A 15,964-nucleotide genomic window follows, 5' to 3' on the forward strand; every position below is an offset into this window, starting at 1 on the left:
TCAAAAACACAGGTAAAGCATTCCGAATCAATTGAAAAGTAAAGCAAATGAGCTAAGCAAACTAAAGAGCCCATGGATAACCATGGATACAAAGGGTGCTAACACCTTCCCTTTGTATAACCTACCCCCTTACCCAGAATCTCTCAAAGGTCTTTTTTCTGTTTCTTTTATAAACCTTTCCTTCATTGGATAAAATAAAAGGTCGGTGGCGACTCTGTAAACTTTTTCAAAAGTGACGCGAAAGCGTCCGATCGACAAAAAAGAGTCAGTTCACGTATCCCACCCACGGAGGGGTATGGCCCGAAAGGACGGTCCACACATATAATCCACAGCAGAAGACCACGATAACAAAAGTGTTTGAAACATTATCAGACAAGCTTGTCCTTGCCTTTAACCTGCAAAGAATCACCAGAAAAACAACAATAATAATGGAGGCGAGATAATAATCTTTGTAAGTTCCCCTTCTTATGGATTCACTCGACTCTATAGGGATATCTTATTGATTTCTTAACTTAAGTCATTCAACTTCATTCTACTTGTGTACACTTACACAATAGAACAAAGACTTAAGCATATAAGGGAATTTACGTTTCGTATAGAAACATGTAAACATAAGTTCATCAACTCACTAAATCACTATCAGGAAATGCACCAAAGCATCTTTCCCTGGTCATCCTATGTCTAGGACTATGGACAAGAGTCATGAATATTGTATCATGATTAGACTTTCTTGTGGATTCAGATTTTCCATGGGACTCGAACTCAATTTAAGAATCGTCACTCGTATGGGACTCAAACCAACTTTGAGTATCTTTCCTCGTATGAGACTATAACCCACTTTTAGGTCCACTACTCTATGGGACTCAAACCCAATTTTGAGCCATCTCTCCATTATGGGATTTGAACCCCACTTATGAGATAATCTTTTCTCTATGGGACTCACACCGAGGCACCTCTTATATTCGAGTATTGCAACCTAAGTTATTTACTATATCCTAAGTTATCTTTCTAATTTCATTCACCTAGCTACAACTCTAGGTTTTACTCTCACTTTTCATCATGGAATTATTCATTCATTAGTCATTTAGCATATAATCATCATATCATGTTTCACAAATATGCATAATAATTCATAACCAATATCAGAATCATAATCATAATCGGAACACAAGAAAACAAATCATAGTATTGTTCATAATCAATTGGACTTTTGGAACAAAGGTTCCTCACTGATAAGGACCAAATTGTAGTTATTTTTGTATATAGTTTTGCGGCATTTATCGTCTCTTTTTCCTTAACTTGTGCGTGAATACGCATGTTTTAGTTAGATTTGTACATATTGTGTATACGTTTTGTTTTTAATTTATTTGTTTACCGTTTGATAGTTTTCTATTCATTTTGTAGATATTGATGCGTATTTGGAGCATGGGCAATAAAGTGTCGAAGACATTGCTTTAAACGCACGATTTTGAGCCACTCATCAACGAATACGACTCAAAACAAATATGAGAAAATCATCAATTTGGTTGATATTTATTCATTTTTAGATAGTAAATTGAATAAATTTTCCAAAGCTTCGAACCGGATGCAAATCGGAGTTACGGTTCTCAAGTTAAGACAAAAACACTAGTGTTGATTTTTACATGAAAACACAGACCACGCGAAGCGTTCTCTGAGGGCGCGATGCGTGCCCTGCGACTTTGGAACTCATTAAATAGGGGAAAACACATTTTTTAGGTATGAGTTGGGTATATTTGAGTCCAAACACCATCCAACTCATTTTTTGGTAGAGGCTTAGAAACATCAAGTAGGGTTGCATCTTGATGACCGGAGGTGGGTTTGCTTCAATCGGAGTGACAAACTGAGGGATTCTTGTTCATTTTCTTCTATCTTATCTTTGTACCCTCATTTGTTAGGATTTTGTATGTAAGTATACTTTGTTTTGTATGTAATTTATTACTCATGGTGTTGAGTGAAACCCATTTTACAATTCGATGTTGATGTTTGCTTTTTTTATTTGGGTTTGCGTTGTTGCAGAAATGGACGGTTCAAATCCGAATTTAGGATGAAAAATTATTGGTTTTTAATTCTAGAGATAGATTAAGACTTAATATTTACTTGTGCATCAGAGTTTAATGCTTCTGTGTTGTTTGTGTTGCGTTGAGAGATCGTCTCCGCGAGCGATACGGTTGATATCTCACTTTGCGTTAGACATAACCTTTGTGTGAGTGATACGTGATAATAATGACGAGTGATTTATGTTGAGTGCAACTAGTAAATTTAAGTATTTAATAGGGTAGATAAATGCAAACTTGAAGATGAGTGTTAATATTTAATATTAAAATGTCAATATAGAAATAGTATGTAAATATAGCATAGAGTATTCTAAAATATTCTCTTAGTATGACATACTAGGTAGATTATTCCCTAGCATAATGATACTCTTTATTATATAATTGCCTATAGAATAGAATTTCCGTGGCGCAGACTAAATACACATTTATACCAAATGCATCTTGTTTTTCTATTATTTTATCTCTTATACTATACTTGCTTCAGTGTGAAAGAACTATGTCAAATATCTCCACAAACTCTTTCGATCTCTATTGTTCCTTTGGTTTCTACTATGTCTGGTGATGCCTTTTGAGTTGCACATAGCATAGGTTCTCTAGCAACCACAACAATGACCATAAAGACCACAGCCACACACAATATATATATATATATATATATATATATATATATATATATATATATATATATATATATATATATATATATATATATATATATATATATATATATATATATATATATATATATATATATATATATATATAATAGGTAAATAAGGGCACTCATTGGCAAAACTCATAAATATACTTGTGCATTGTACAACACCTACTTCACTTGAGAACAACAAAACTAACCTATGAATGAATGAATCCTTACTTGCTTGGTTGCATGAATTTCTTTTTTCTCAATAGCCTCCAAATCTTTAATGTCTTTGTCATCTATTTCAAATCTTTGATTTCCATTTATCTGCACAAGAAACTCCTTTATTAAGTACTCTAAATGTTATGTGACATAGACAAGTAGAATTGACTCATACAAAAACTTATAACAAGAACATCTAATTTCACAGAACTTAATATCAAAAATTGACCTTCAGCATTTCTTTATCATCACTAGCTATGATTTCATTTGTCACTTCTGAGTCCTTTTGTTTCTGAATAAAAGGTTGCTTCTTTGCTGTTAAAGCTTCTGCAGCAGCCCTGTGTCTCCTTCCACTGAGGTGGGAGTTCAAGGTTATCTCGCTAGTGGTTGTTACCGAACATAAAGCACAAGTCCACTCTTTCTGCATTTCCTTTGGTGTAGAAGAAATCTGAGGAACGTCTCTAACAGTTCTATCACTCTCCGATGTTTCTTTGGTTTCCACTGTCGCTGATGATGCGTTATGACTTGGCCCAACTTTAGGCATGATAAGAATATCCTGCAACATCCAAATATTAGCATAGAGACGAAGTACTTCATGTAAGACGGCCAAATATAATTGAAAGAATACACATTTAATATTTTCAACATATTTGGAAAAATATCTATTATTCATGAATACAAGAAAAAGGACAACTCAATCTGTTAGGAGAGAATATAAATGAAGTCTTACTTGCTTGATAGAAGGAATTTCTTTTTTCTCGATAGTCTCCAAATCTATGATGTCTAGGTGCTCAATTTGGAGACTTTCTCCATTTGTCTGCACAAGGTCAAGCTCCCTCATTAAACATGTAGAATTGATTTATATAAGAACTTGTAACATATCACAATTGACTCAACATCAAAACTCTACCTTTAGCACATTTTTATTATCAGTAGATATGATTTCATTTGCATCTTCTGCATCAGGTCTACACATTGTATTCTACATTATGAACAAAAAGAAGAATTAGCTCAACTTTTTAACTCAATGCAAATATAAAGACAAATCACATACACATACATGCTTCCCTGCATAATTCTTCTAGAGTTATAGTATTTAGACATTTTTAGTCTAGTAATCTCAACTTTTTTACACACCATGTTGTGACATAGCTATTTACCTGGCTAGCAATGAGTTTCTCTAAGGCTTCAGTTCCATTTTCTCTCATATATCTCTCGGCATGCATTAAAAAATCATCTTTCTCAACAAAACACTTCCTCCAGAAGTTATTAAACCTCCATTGGACTATTTGCAATTTCATGGGGCCAATAAAGTTATTATAAACATAATAAGCTCGTCCAAAGTCTGGTATGGTGAGCAAGAAGATGATCATTAGCTTAACGTACAGCCAGAGTCGAAACCTGATATGAAACATAGGAATGAAGTGGTTAAAAAATCCATGAATTAGTCTTAAAAAATTCAAAAGGGAGTCATTTGCAACTTTTTTCATCAAAAATTGCAACAGTAAAATTGCATATCTAAAATTTTTAGAGCAAAGAATTTACCATAGAAGAAGTCTCATAAAAGCATACTCAAAGAGATAAAGTAATGAAAAAAGTATCCAATATGAGATCAAATTCTTAGTTTCTGCATTGGAATCAGTCTCGATTGCTTGTACTGAGGCCCACCTGTCCAAAAACAGTAATCACAAAAAATCAATATGATGCGAAACAACAATCTAAAGGTAGAACACCTCTGAATAATAGTGTGTCCATGTCCGAATCCGACACTTGTGATTACGTTTTAATTTATTCATTTTTCAAATTATTAGCAGTGTCAAGTGTCAGTGTGGTTTCGGTGCTTCATAGTTAGTAACCTTTTGAGTACATGAAACACACAAAACAAGAACTTACATAGGATACACCAGAGCAGCAAGAGGCCTAGAAAATAGAAGCAAATAAAACAAATGTAATGTTGATTAGCATGCATTGAAGCTAATAATGTAAACATATATGAGAAATCATACAAGTGTTTTTTTCTCTCAACAAATTAAGAAAAGTGATGATAAAAATGAGATAGAAGCATACCATGCAAAATGATGAAGGCATTTGAGAGACAGTTTGAGAAACCATGAAAAAGCCATGTATCCGTGACTCAAAATCAACGATCATGTAAAAGGAAAGTGTGAAGAAGAAGCAACTAAGGGAGGAAGTAAGCTAGAACACCAACATGGACTAATCTATGTCAGAATTAGGTCAAATCAAACTCTATTTTCTTTTTGAAAATTGTTACTACTCAATTTCCTAAGTATTTCACCATTTTATATGGAGCAAAAATATATAACTAATGAAAAATAATACAAAAATGTAACTTATCTCATAAAGATTTTTCACTCTTGTGCATTACTAAAGTTTTTATGATATAAAAGTTAAATTATACAAACGCATATCACACTTTTCAAAAACATTAATGTATTATGTATCAAAACTTTAGTAATAGAGTTCTCAATTTCTTTTAAAAAATGAGAGGATCTTAACTCGAAAATTATACTAATTCGTACCCCTCTCATTATCCCTCTACTCCTACATTTTTTAAAATATTTCAATTCTATCGTTTTTATTTATAAAATAATTTTATTATTTAATATTTACCATTTCACACTCCTGCTAAAGTGCATCGGATAATTTACAATCAAGTTTTCCGGTTTGTAATTTTTTTTTATTAGATAACTTGCACTTGTAGTCAAGTTTCCCGGTTTGTAATTTTTCTTAACTGGATAACTTGCAGTCAAGTTATCCGGTTTGTAATTTTTCTTCATTGGATAACTTGCAGTCAAGTTATCCGGTTTGTAATATTGTAGATAACAGTTTTATTTACTTTTGGTCAGGTTTTTCCTTGTTGCCTAAACTTTTTTATTTTTTATTTTATTTATTTTTTGCCACGGTTGTTCCTTTGTTGCCTAAACTTTTTATTTTTATTTTTTAAAATTTTTCGGGTTAGCTAAAAACTATGCATCATTGTCATTTTTAAATGATTTTAGATTTTTTCCTAACAACCCTTTCATGATTCCATCATATTTTGACATCATCAAGATTAAATGTAGTGTTGTAACGCTCCAAATTACTTTCAATATTACTAACTGACCCCACAACGTGTGAGTGAGGAAAACATATGATGAAAAGACTCGTGTTGGTTTGTGGGGTTAGTCGGTAATCCTGAAAGTAGTTTAGAGTGTTGCAGACACTACATTTATTTTGATGAAGTCAAAATATGATGGAAACATGAAAGGGTTGTTAGGAAAAAATCTAAAACCATTTAAAAATGATGATGGTGCATAGTTTTTAACTAACTCGAAAATTAAAATAAAAAAAAATAATTCAGGCAACAAAGGAACAACCGTGGCCAAAAGTAAATAAAATAAAAATTAAAAAACTTTAGGCAATAAAGAAAAATGGTGGTCAAAAGTAAATAAAACCATTATCTATAATATTACAAACTAGATAACTTGACTGCAAGTTATCCGGTGAAGACAAATTACAAACCGGAAAACTTGACTACAAGTTATCCGGTGAAGAAAAATTACAAACCGACTAACTTGAATACAAGTTATTCGGTGAAGAAAAATTACAAACCGGAAAACTTGATTGCAAGTTATCCAATGCATTTTGGTAGGGGTGTGAAATGGTAAATAATAAATAATAAAATTATTTTATAAATTAAAAGGATATAATTGAAATATTTTAAAAAATGTAGGGGTAGAGGGATAATGGTAGGGGTATGGGGTATAATTTTCGTAAGGAGTTGTCTCACACATCCAGAGGTCGTGGGCTCAACTCCTGCTTCCAATATGAGAATTTTTTTTTGAATAATTTGTAAACACATCTATTAATGTTATATGGTCTTTAGGACCTGCCTTAACCTTATTGAGTTCCCAGAGCCCAATTCACCTAAGTTTTTCTAAATCTCTTAAGTCATTTATTTTTTTAAAATAATTTTAAACTTCTAAATGCACCTAAGAGAGGGATGAAAAAGATGTTATGGTCAATTTTTGATTTAAGTGGTATGTTAATTTATTTTTTGGTTTGAAAGTGTTTATGAAAATGATAAAGTGCATGAAAAGATAAAGAACACAAGGATATATCTTGGTTCCCCTCACAATCTGAAAGTACTCATGTCCTCTTAGAGATTTCACTATCTGTTTTAAACTTTGTACAAACATATTCTAGCCACTGTACACAAGTTCCTAAACCAATCAATAATACAAAAACCACCTTATGATACACTAAGTTGAAGTGAGAACAATCATATCTAAATCAACTCTCTTGCTTCTAACAATTCTGAACCGCAAGGTATTACAAACCAATTCTGAAAAATATTTAAGTAAAGGTAGTAGATGAATATTTATCAAGTTCTCTTTTAAGTAAGTAATTTATAATGATAAATAAATGCTCAAAGGGATATGAACATTGCTAGAATTTTTCTGAACATATTTGAAAAAAAGTGTGTAGAAAAACTATCAACGAAAGTTTAATGTCAAAACACTTGTTTGAAAATGAGAGAGTAAATGATTTGAATTTGCAATAAAAGAGATTAGATTTGAAATCTGAAATGTAGAGTATTTATAAGTTATAACACCTCAATGCCTTTTTGGAAGAGTATGAAGTCATGAAAAGATGACATGATTGAGGAATCAAAAATTAATTTCGTCTAGACTTGATTCAAAATGAAATAAATCCACTGCTTCAGTGGTAACCAGTTACTTTAAAGCGTCACGTTTTAAAATTTTGAAAAACCGCGGATGTAATCGGTTATGGGAAATGGTGTAACCGATTATACCTTCAAAAACCAGATTTCTCGAAACATTGATAAGTCAGGTTAAATGAGTGGAACTAATTATCAAGAATGGTGTAACCTGTTACACTTACATACTTTTGAAAAACAGTTTTCACATAAGGTATAAATAGGAAATTCAAGGTGTCTATGGTCGTTGGATTAGCATAAATATGACGACAAAGTAAAAGGATAATCAAAAGTTGGTTGTGGTGAGTAAATAAAATACTAGTTGGTGAATGGAAGAAAAGTGAGAAGACGAAGCAAGCAACTAGGGAACTGAGCAAGCAAGCAGCAAAATCAACATGGAACGTGACATATTCCATGTCAGTCTTAGTCAAACCAGGCTTTTTTAAAAAGATAAAATGTGTAACTCCTACATGAATGTCGTTTATAGTTTTTGCAACAAATTAAAAAATATAATAAATGTGATAGAAGTAGTGTACAACGTAATAATTAAATGTCACAATGTTTAATTAGTTTTTCAGCTATGCTATTTGTACACTGCTGTACTACACCTACAACGTATGTACGGACGGTGCTATTCACCGTCCGTACAGTCCGTACATGAATAGTAACTTCTTTTTTTTGAATTTTTTTTTTAATAATTTTTTTTTTTTACATTTTTAAAAAAAAAAATTGATAATACCTGCAGATTTACTTCCGTATTTACCTGCGGTTTACCTAAATTCGTAGGTAAATTCGCAAATAAATCCGCATATATTGTCAAATTCGTAGGTAAATCGGCAAGTAAATCTGCAGGTACTGTCAAAACCGTAGATAAATCCGCAGGTAAATCCGCATGTATTGTCAAATCCGTAAGTAAATCCGCAATTAAATTCGCAAATATGTCCGTACGGTACGGATATACGTCCGTACCGTACGGACATACGGTGTAGTGTAACAAATTGGTGTAAGAATAGCATTTTTGTTAGTTTTTGCAACTAATTATTTATACATTCGAAAAATAAGAATGTCATTTATTTTGAAACAATTTTTATTTGTTAATACTAAAAACGAGAGTATTATTTGTCTACTAAATACTATTGTTTAATTTTTTTATTTTTATATTTTAAAATAAATATTTTAAAATATTTATATAGAATTTATTATTTTTTTATGAGTTAAATATGTTTTTGATCCCTATAAATATCTTAAATTTTTATATGATGTCCCTTGTAATGTTTGCGAAATTTCAATTTCTTCCTGTAATTTTGTTTTTTTGAATTCTCCTTTTATAATGTTAAGATTCTATGTCTTTGGCCCCTTAGTTGACCAAGTGGTATGAAATCTTCATTTTGCTTACGTGGCATGTCCACGTGGATTTTTAATTATTTTTTTAAAACCCACGTGTTTTTCTTTTTAATTACGCAGAGGGTAAATCAAAATTTACTAACATTAGAGAGGTAAAATACTTTCTTTTTTTGTTTTAGACATAAAAAATAATAATTTTTCAATTTTTTTTCAAAATAAAGGATTTCCACATGAATTTTAAAAATTAAAAGAAAATGTCGTGGATATGTCACGTAAGCAAAAATGAAGATTTCATGTTATTTGATGAATGAGAGGTCAAAGACATATAATCTTAACATTACACGAGGAAATTTAAATTTTTTCTTGCTAGGGGGTAAACTGAATTTCACTAACATTGCATGGGATATTGTATATTTAACCCAAAAAATAACATATTTTAGTCCTAAAATTATTCTTATGCATGCAATTTTAGTTACTGCTATATTCTAAAACTTTGAAAACGATTTAATTATCTTAAACTTTTAAATTTTTAAATAATTTTTTTCATATATGTTTAAAATAAATATTTCTTTATCAAATTTTAATTTTTTTTTAAAATTAGGAATTAAATTTGATTTGTTTAAATTTCAAAAGATAATGATAAAAGTAATGAAAACCTAGACTTATAAATCAAATTTTGGGTTCCTTTTTTTTTAAAAAACTTTTTAAACGTTCTAAATATGTCTGCAAAATAATCATTAAAAAATATATATTAGTTTAACACGAGGGACTAAAACTACGTGCATATATAATAATTTTGTAGGGATCAAAACATGTAATATTTTTATTTAACCATTTCTTTATTAGTATACTTATTATGGTCCGATGAAGTTCAAATATTAAGCATCGTATAGAGAGAGACATGTGAAACACATATGAGACTTCACCCCAGTTGAGGACATGAGATTTTAACGTCAAACATATTTCACAATGTTAGATCTGATCGAAAGACAACCCATACAAGGCGTCGTATCATGTAGACACGATTTTAATCACTCACATTATATAAAGCCCAACAAGTGTCATTTTAGGTGTTTTTTCATTCATACGCATACTACTTTCGCACTCATTCACTCACATACCTGTTAGAGTGCTGATCTTGCAGATTCATCCCCACTCGGCAATAGAAGCTCAATCCAATGCACAAAAATTTCATTCTATTTGATCTCCATCTATTTTTGAATCCGTGGTGTTGTTTGTGGGAATCGACTTTTGCTTTTCGCTAATTTCCATGAAGATCAACCAGCATATTTTCACCATGATTCCATATCATAGATATTTTCTTTTCAGATCACCGAACTCTCCTCTTTCAAAGTGACGATCTATTCCTCATATAGATCGTTGATCTAGTTTCTACCATCATGGCAGCCACAAAAGCCACCTGCTCATCCCCCGCACGTAACACCGGTGTCACGACTACTACAACAACCAACACTTCCAATCCAGTGAGTGGTTATAGGGATGTACTAGTCTTAATTACCAATCCTGCAGTTTTAACGTCACAAAATCTAACACTATATAATCTTGATCCAAGCTCAGTTATTGAAGCAGCCTTCATTGCAACCTCTAATTCTTTGACATAAAATGCTCCACAATCTCAAACAATTACAGGCTAGTTTAGGAACATAAGGGGAAAATGATCTGTTGAATTTCCACTTCCTTTCTTAAAGGATACTTTGGACCGAAGAAAACTTGTTGTTCGCTTCCCCAAGATTAATTATGTGTGTGATACCGTTCCACGCAGTGAGTAGAGAGTCGAACCAGGACCTATACTCGTGACATTGTTTCTCCATACAAGGCGGACCCTAGATCACTGGGCCAGAATCTCCAACAAAGACATCAAACTCTACCTCATGGTTCTAGAGGAGGAGGCATAAGCCACACACTGGTGAATGATCATCGTCATCACTGGTTTCTATCACACCACACTCGCAAGAATGACATGGCACTGAGACATAAGCTAGTAATCCAAAGAGAGACAAACTCTCAAGATATATCCTCGACAGCAGGATCCCCAAATCAAGAACCGTTATTTGGTCAAGGAGTCGGCTAGGAATGATAAATTAAAGTACTTTCATTTCCACAAGGAGTCGGCTAGGAATGCATCCACTTGAAAGATGTGATTTAGGAGTTGATCAAGAAAGGGCGACTTACCTGGTACACCTAGGACGACAGTCTGAAAGAGGATCAAGATAGAAATAAAGACTATAAGAAGCAAGGTGAATCGCCCAGGAAAATACGATTCCCCTGTCAAGGAAAAGGATCCCTAAATAAAACTATAATGGTTGTCAACGGGGATAAATGAAAGAAAGACGTCATCAACAATGATGAAGAATGTCAGAAAGGAAAGCGTCAGTACATCATGTCCATCAACAGAGGGCTTCCTCGACCAAGGATAGTGAAAAAGCAATCATAGCCAACTTTGAATTGCCCATAATCCTAATCAATTGAGGGGGTTCTTGCTACATTTGTATGCAAAGCTCTTTAAAAGGGAGAAGTTGTGGCCATATGAGGGATCCCACCTACAAGCTTTCGATAACACTTTCACTCACCCATTGAGCTAACGGTCACCCTGAGAGAAGAAAGAGAATCCAGGACGGTTGATGATTGTAGGTCATTCTCTGATCTTTGTATTTTCTTTGGTCCTAATTTAATTTCATGGATCTCTAAGAAACAATCTCTAGTTGTAATATCAATTGCATAGGCCGAGTATAGTTAGTTTTGATTGTTATAAGTTGGTTAGGATTCTGTTACAACACAATCAACTACCAAGACACCTCTATATAGTTTGTATGATTAAGTTTTGATTAATGAAAGAATAAGATAATCATCGAAAGATTTCTTAAAACACAAGATAATGATGCTTACTTACACCAAAGAACAAATACACAAAATGATAAGAACATGTGTGATTGGTATATACCTTTCTGGAAAATAGAAAAGAGCATGTTGACTACTTACAACATTACTAACATGTAGATAATAGTAATACTCAACACAATAACCATTTTCCATTTAAAAATCAGCAATGTTTTGGTACAACTGATATGAGTTAATAAGACTTGCTATACAAATTTCCTTTCAATTCTGAAGATTAGACATGTGCTTCCACCCTTTTATGTGAGATACCACACAGTCTTCACTTGGAAGCATAACATTACACGCTTTACATATTATTTTGGAATTAACAATCCTTATTGGTTCTGTCAGCTTCTTCGGCAGACTAGATGGCATCTTCAATTTCAAAGCTTCTTCACAAGCAGCCCTGTGTTTCTTCCCCTTAAGGTGAGAATTCAAGGTTTTCTCGCAGGTAACTTTTACCAAACATAAAGCACATGTCCACTCTCTCTGCACTTCCTTCTCTATGCAAGTTGAACTCTGAACAGCCTCTCCACCAGCTCTCTCACTCTCTGCAGTTCCTTTGGTTTCTACTATGGCCGCTGATGATGCTTTTTGACTTGCCACAATATTAGCATAGGTTTTCTAGCACCAACGACAACCACAACAAAAATCATATGAATATGACCGATTGGGGATATTTGTATTTTGAGTGAAAATGAATGAAGCCTTACTTGTTTGGCTCCAGGAATTTCTGTTTTCTCAGTAGCCTCCAAATCTTTGAGGTCTTTATTCTCTGTCTGTATTTGTTGGTCAGTCTGCACATGAATTTCAGTTTTCTCAATGGCCTCCAAATCTTTGATGCCTTTGCTCTCTGTCTGTACTTCTTCATGTGTCTGCACAGCAATTTCGTTTTCCTCAATAGCCACCAAATCTTTAGTGTCTTTGTGCCCAATTTGAACTCTTTCTCCATTTGTCTGCACAAGATCAAGCTCTTTCATTAAAGTACTCAAAAATGAATGTCACTATGAGTTTGCAATCTCTATTTACATTTACCTTGCTAGTAATGAGTTTCTCTAAGGCTTCAGTTCCATTCTCTTTCACATACATCTCTACATGCACTAAAAAGTTATCACTATCAGGAAAACACTTCCTCCAGCATGTGACTATTTGAGGTCTCATCATGCGAATAAGGTTACTATAAACATAAGAAGCCCGTCCAAAGTCTGGCGTCACGAGCCAGAAAATGATCATTAGCTTAATGTACTGCCAGAGGTGATACCTGATATGAAACATGCTAACGAAGTAGTTAAAAACTCCATGAATTGGTTTAAAAAACATCCAAAAAGGAGTCATTTGCAACATTCAATAAGAATATACCATAGAAGAAGCTTGATAAAAGTATACTCAAAGAGGTAAATGAATGAAAGAAGTATCCAATATGAGATCAAATTCTTAGTTTCTGCATCGGAATCAGTTTCAATTGCTTGTATGGAAGCACACCTATCAAAAAATCATAATCACAAAAAACAAAAGGAGCTTTATACAAAACAAAATGATGTGAAACAATAATCTCAAAGGTAGAAACTTTTTGAGTACATGAAACACAGAGAACAAGAACTTACATAGGAAACACCAGAGCAAAAAGAGGCCTAGAAAATAGAAGGAAATAAAACAAGGGTAATGTTGATTAGCATGCATGGAAAGATGAAAAAGAACAAAACAGTTCATTGCATTTGCATTTGCATACCATGCTATATGGTGAAGGCATTTGAAGGCAAGTTTGATAAACCATGAAGAAGCCATATCCCTGACCCGGAAGCAAATTTGATTCAAGCTTCTGATGGATGATGCATGAGCATAAGTACCGAGGCTAGGGAGAAGAAACGATGAAGTATCTAAGAGGAAGTGCAAGAGTCGGCCTTTGGAAATAACACCTCTAATAATTGGTGTATGGAAAGTGGGGGGAAATGAAGCAACGCAAATTTAAATATATTTCCTATTAACTTTTTTATTTGGTAAGGTGAGTGTGTATATTCTCAATGCCAATTTAGTCTGATAATTATTAAAGTAAAAAATATTCTAGGAAATAAAACTACTTCATCCATCCATCCATCCATCCATCGTGTCTCAAATATAAGCAACAACAAAATTTGCATTGGTCTTAAATATAAGCAAAAGACATTTATATCATTATTTAATATCATTATTTTAAATATATCCCTACTTTTTTCACATTTTTATATTTTTAACAATTTCCAAAGTATAAAGTAGACGTAAAATTATAAGGAAAGTAAAATTTAAATGCATTCAAATATTTTTTTTAAAAGGTGGATTTTTTTAAAATTTGGTTATATTTGAGACTGGAGATAGTTTTTTTTTTAAGAGATTAAGTTATATAACAATGTAAAATATTTTAGAAGGGCATCTAATCAAAATTCAGATTATGGATAGGCCTTATGGGTGAAATGGATTAGGGAAATGACGAGAAAAGAATACATTATGAACATTTATGCACCTTGCGAGAAAAACGAGAAATATGGGCTGAGTTAAATGTGAAATTAATTAAAGAGAAGAATGGAGAGAGTATTTGTGAGTTTGGGAGATTTTAATGTAGTTAGGGATGCAGTAGAAAGAAGAGGATCATCAGAAAATAACATAATAGAAGAGATGGAAGAGCTCGATGACTTCATTACAAAGTCGAATTTAATTGACCTGCCCCTACGAGGTAGGAAAGTTCACATGGTCTAGACCGGGAGGTATCTCCATGAGTTGTATAGACAGATTTTTATTGCGTAAGAATGAATTAATTTATGGCCCAATTGCATGCAATGGGTGTTGGACAAGGAACTTTCAGTTCATTGCCCTATTATGCCAAAATTGTTTCGTGTGTTAAATTGTTGGGAAAAAAATTGAAGGATATCATAATTTTCTTAGAAATCAGTGGAATGATTTGAAAGTGGAAAGGTGGGGAATGTTTGTGCCTAAGGAAAGATTAAAAATGATTTAGGGTAAATTAAAAGAATGTCATATATCTCATACTTAAAATCTAGAGGACAAAATGAAAGTTGCAAAAGAAGACGTCAACAAATTAGAGTTAAGAGGTGAATCAGAGGTTTTATCATCAGAGGAGGTGAATCGAAAAGAAAAAAAGAAGAAATACCAGCATATTTCCATATATTATCGAGCCTTAATTGCAGCATTTAAAGTCAAACATCGCGAATTAGAAGGTTGAAATAATGATATGCAAATTTCCGATATTTTCATGGATGTATTAATAAAACAATAAAAGATAATGAAATTATGTCTCTAAAAGTTAACGGAAGAATAGTGAATGAAGCGGATGAGACAAAAAAAAACTCAAGAACATTACCAAAAGCATTTGGAAGGAATGGAGTGAGACCTATACTAGATAACATAGACTTCAAACAAGTGGATGAGACCGAAAAATAAAATCCGATAAGGGAGTTGTCATAAGCCAAAGTTTGCAATTCGATTTGAAAATGTGATAGTTCAAAAAACCAAGGTCCCGACGGGGTTAATTTTTATTTCATAATAGAGCTTTAGGAAGTTATCAAAGGTGATTTTATGAGGATGCTAGCAAAATTCCACGTAAATGGTCATATCGTGAAAAGGGCAAATTGTTCATTTTTGTCAGATTACTGGCAGATTTCATTGGTAAGATGCATTTACAAGGTTATATCTAAGATTTTCACCAACATATTAAAAAAAATATATTAGTAACATCATCTCAGAGTCATAATCAACATTTATCTCAGGTAGTTAGATTCTAGATGGAATTCTAGTTGCAAATGAAATTATTGATGAGGCTAGGAGAAGGAAGAAAGAAGTAATTCTATTCAAGGTGAATTTAAAAAAGGCATACGCTTCAAGGGATGGAAAAAAATGGGCTTTCAAGAGAAATGGCGAAAATGAATCGAAGAGCGTCTAAGTACATCATCAATATCGATGTTAGTAAATGGAAATACAACCAAAGAGTTCAAGATGAGGAGAGGATTAAGACAAGGAGATCCTTTTCTCCTTTCTTATTCCTAATCATATAAGAAGGTTTTAACGTGTTAATGA

General features: G+C 32.8%; 1 protein-coding gene across 1 annotated transcript; it reads right to left on the minus strand.

The window, feature by feature from the left end:
• Positions 1-368: 368 nt before the first annotated feature.
• LOC131631354 (uncharacterized) lies at positions 369-13,684 on the minus strand. The gene is made up of 9 exons (XM_058902144.1): positions 13,629-13,684; positions 13,504-13,530; positions 13,259-13,381; positions 4,098-4,338; positions 3,848-3,919; positions 3,668-3,754; positions 3,167-3,532; positions 2,953-3,069; positions 369-395 (listed from the first exon to the last, which is right to left on the minus strand). The coding sequence occupies exons 1-9, from the start codon at positions 13,682-13,684 to the stop codon at positions 369-371; spliced, it is 1,116 nt and encodes a 371-aa protein (XP_058758127.1).
• Between the last annotated feature and the right edge of the window lie 2,280 nt (positions 13,685-15,964).

Source organism: Vicia villosa, unplaced genomic scaffold (assembly GCF_029867415.1).
Source record: "Vicia villosa cultivar HV-30 ecotype Madison, WI unplaced genomic scaffold, Vvil1.0 ctg.000816F_1_1, whole genome shotgun sequence".
Classification (NCBI taxonomy): domain Eukaryota; kingdom Viridiplantae; phylum Streptophyta; class Magnoliopsida; order Fabales; family Fabaceae; genus Vicia; species Vicia villosa.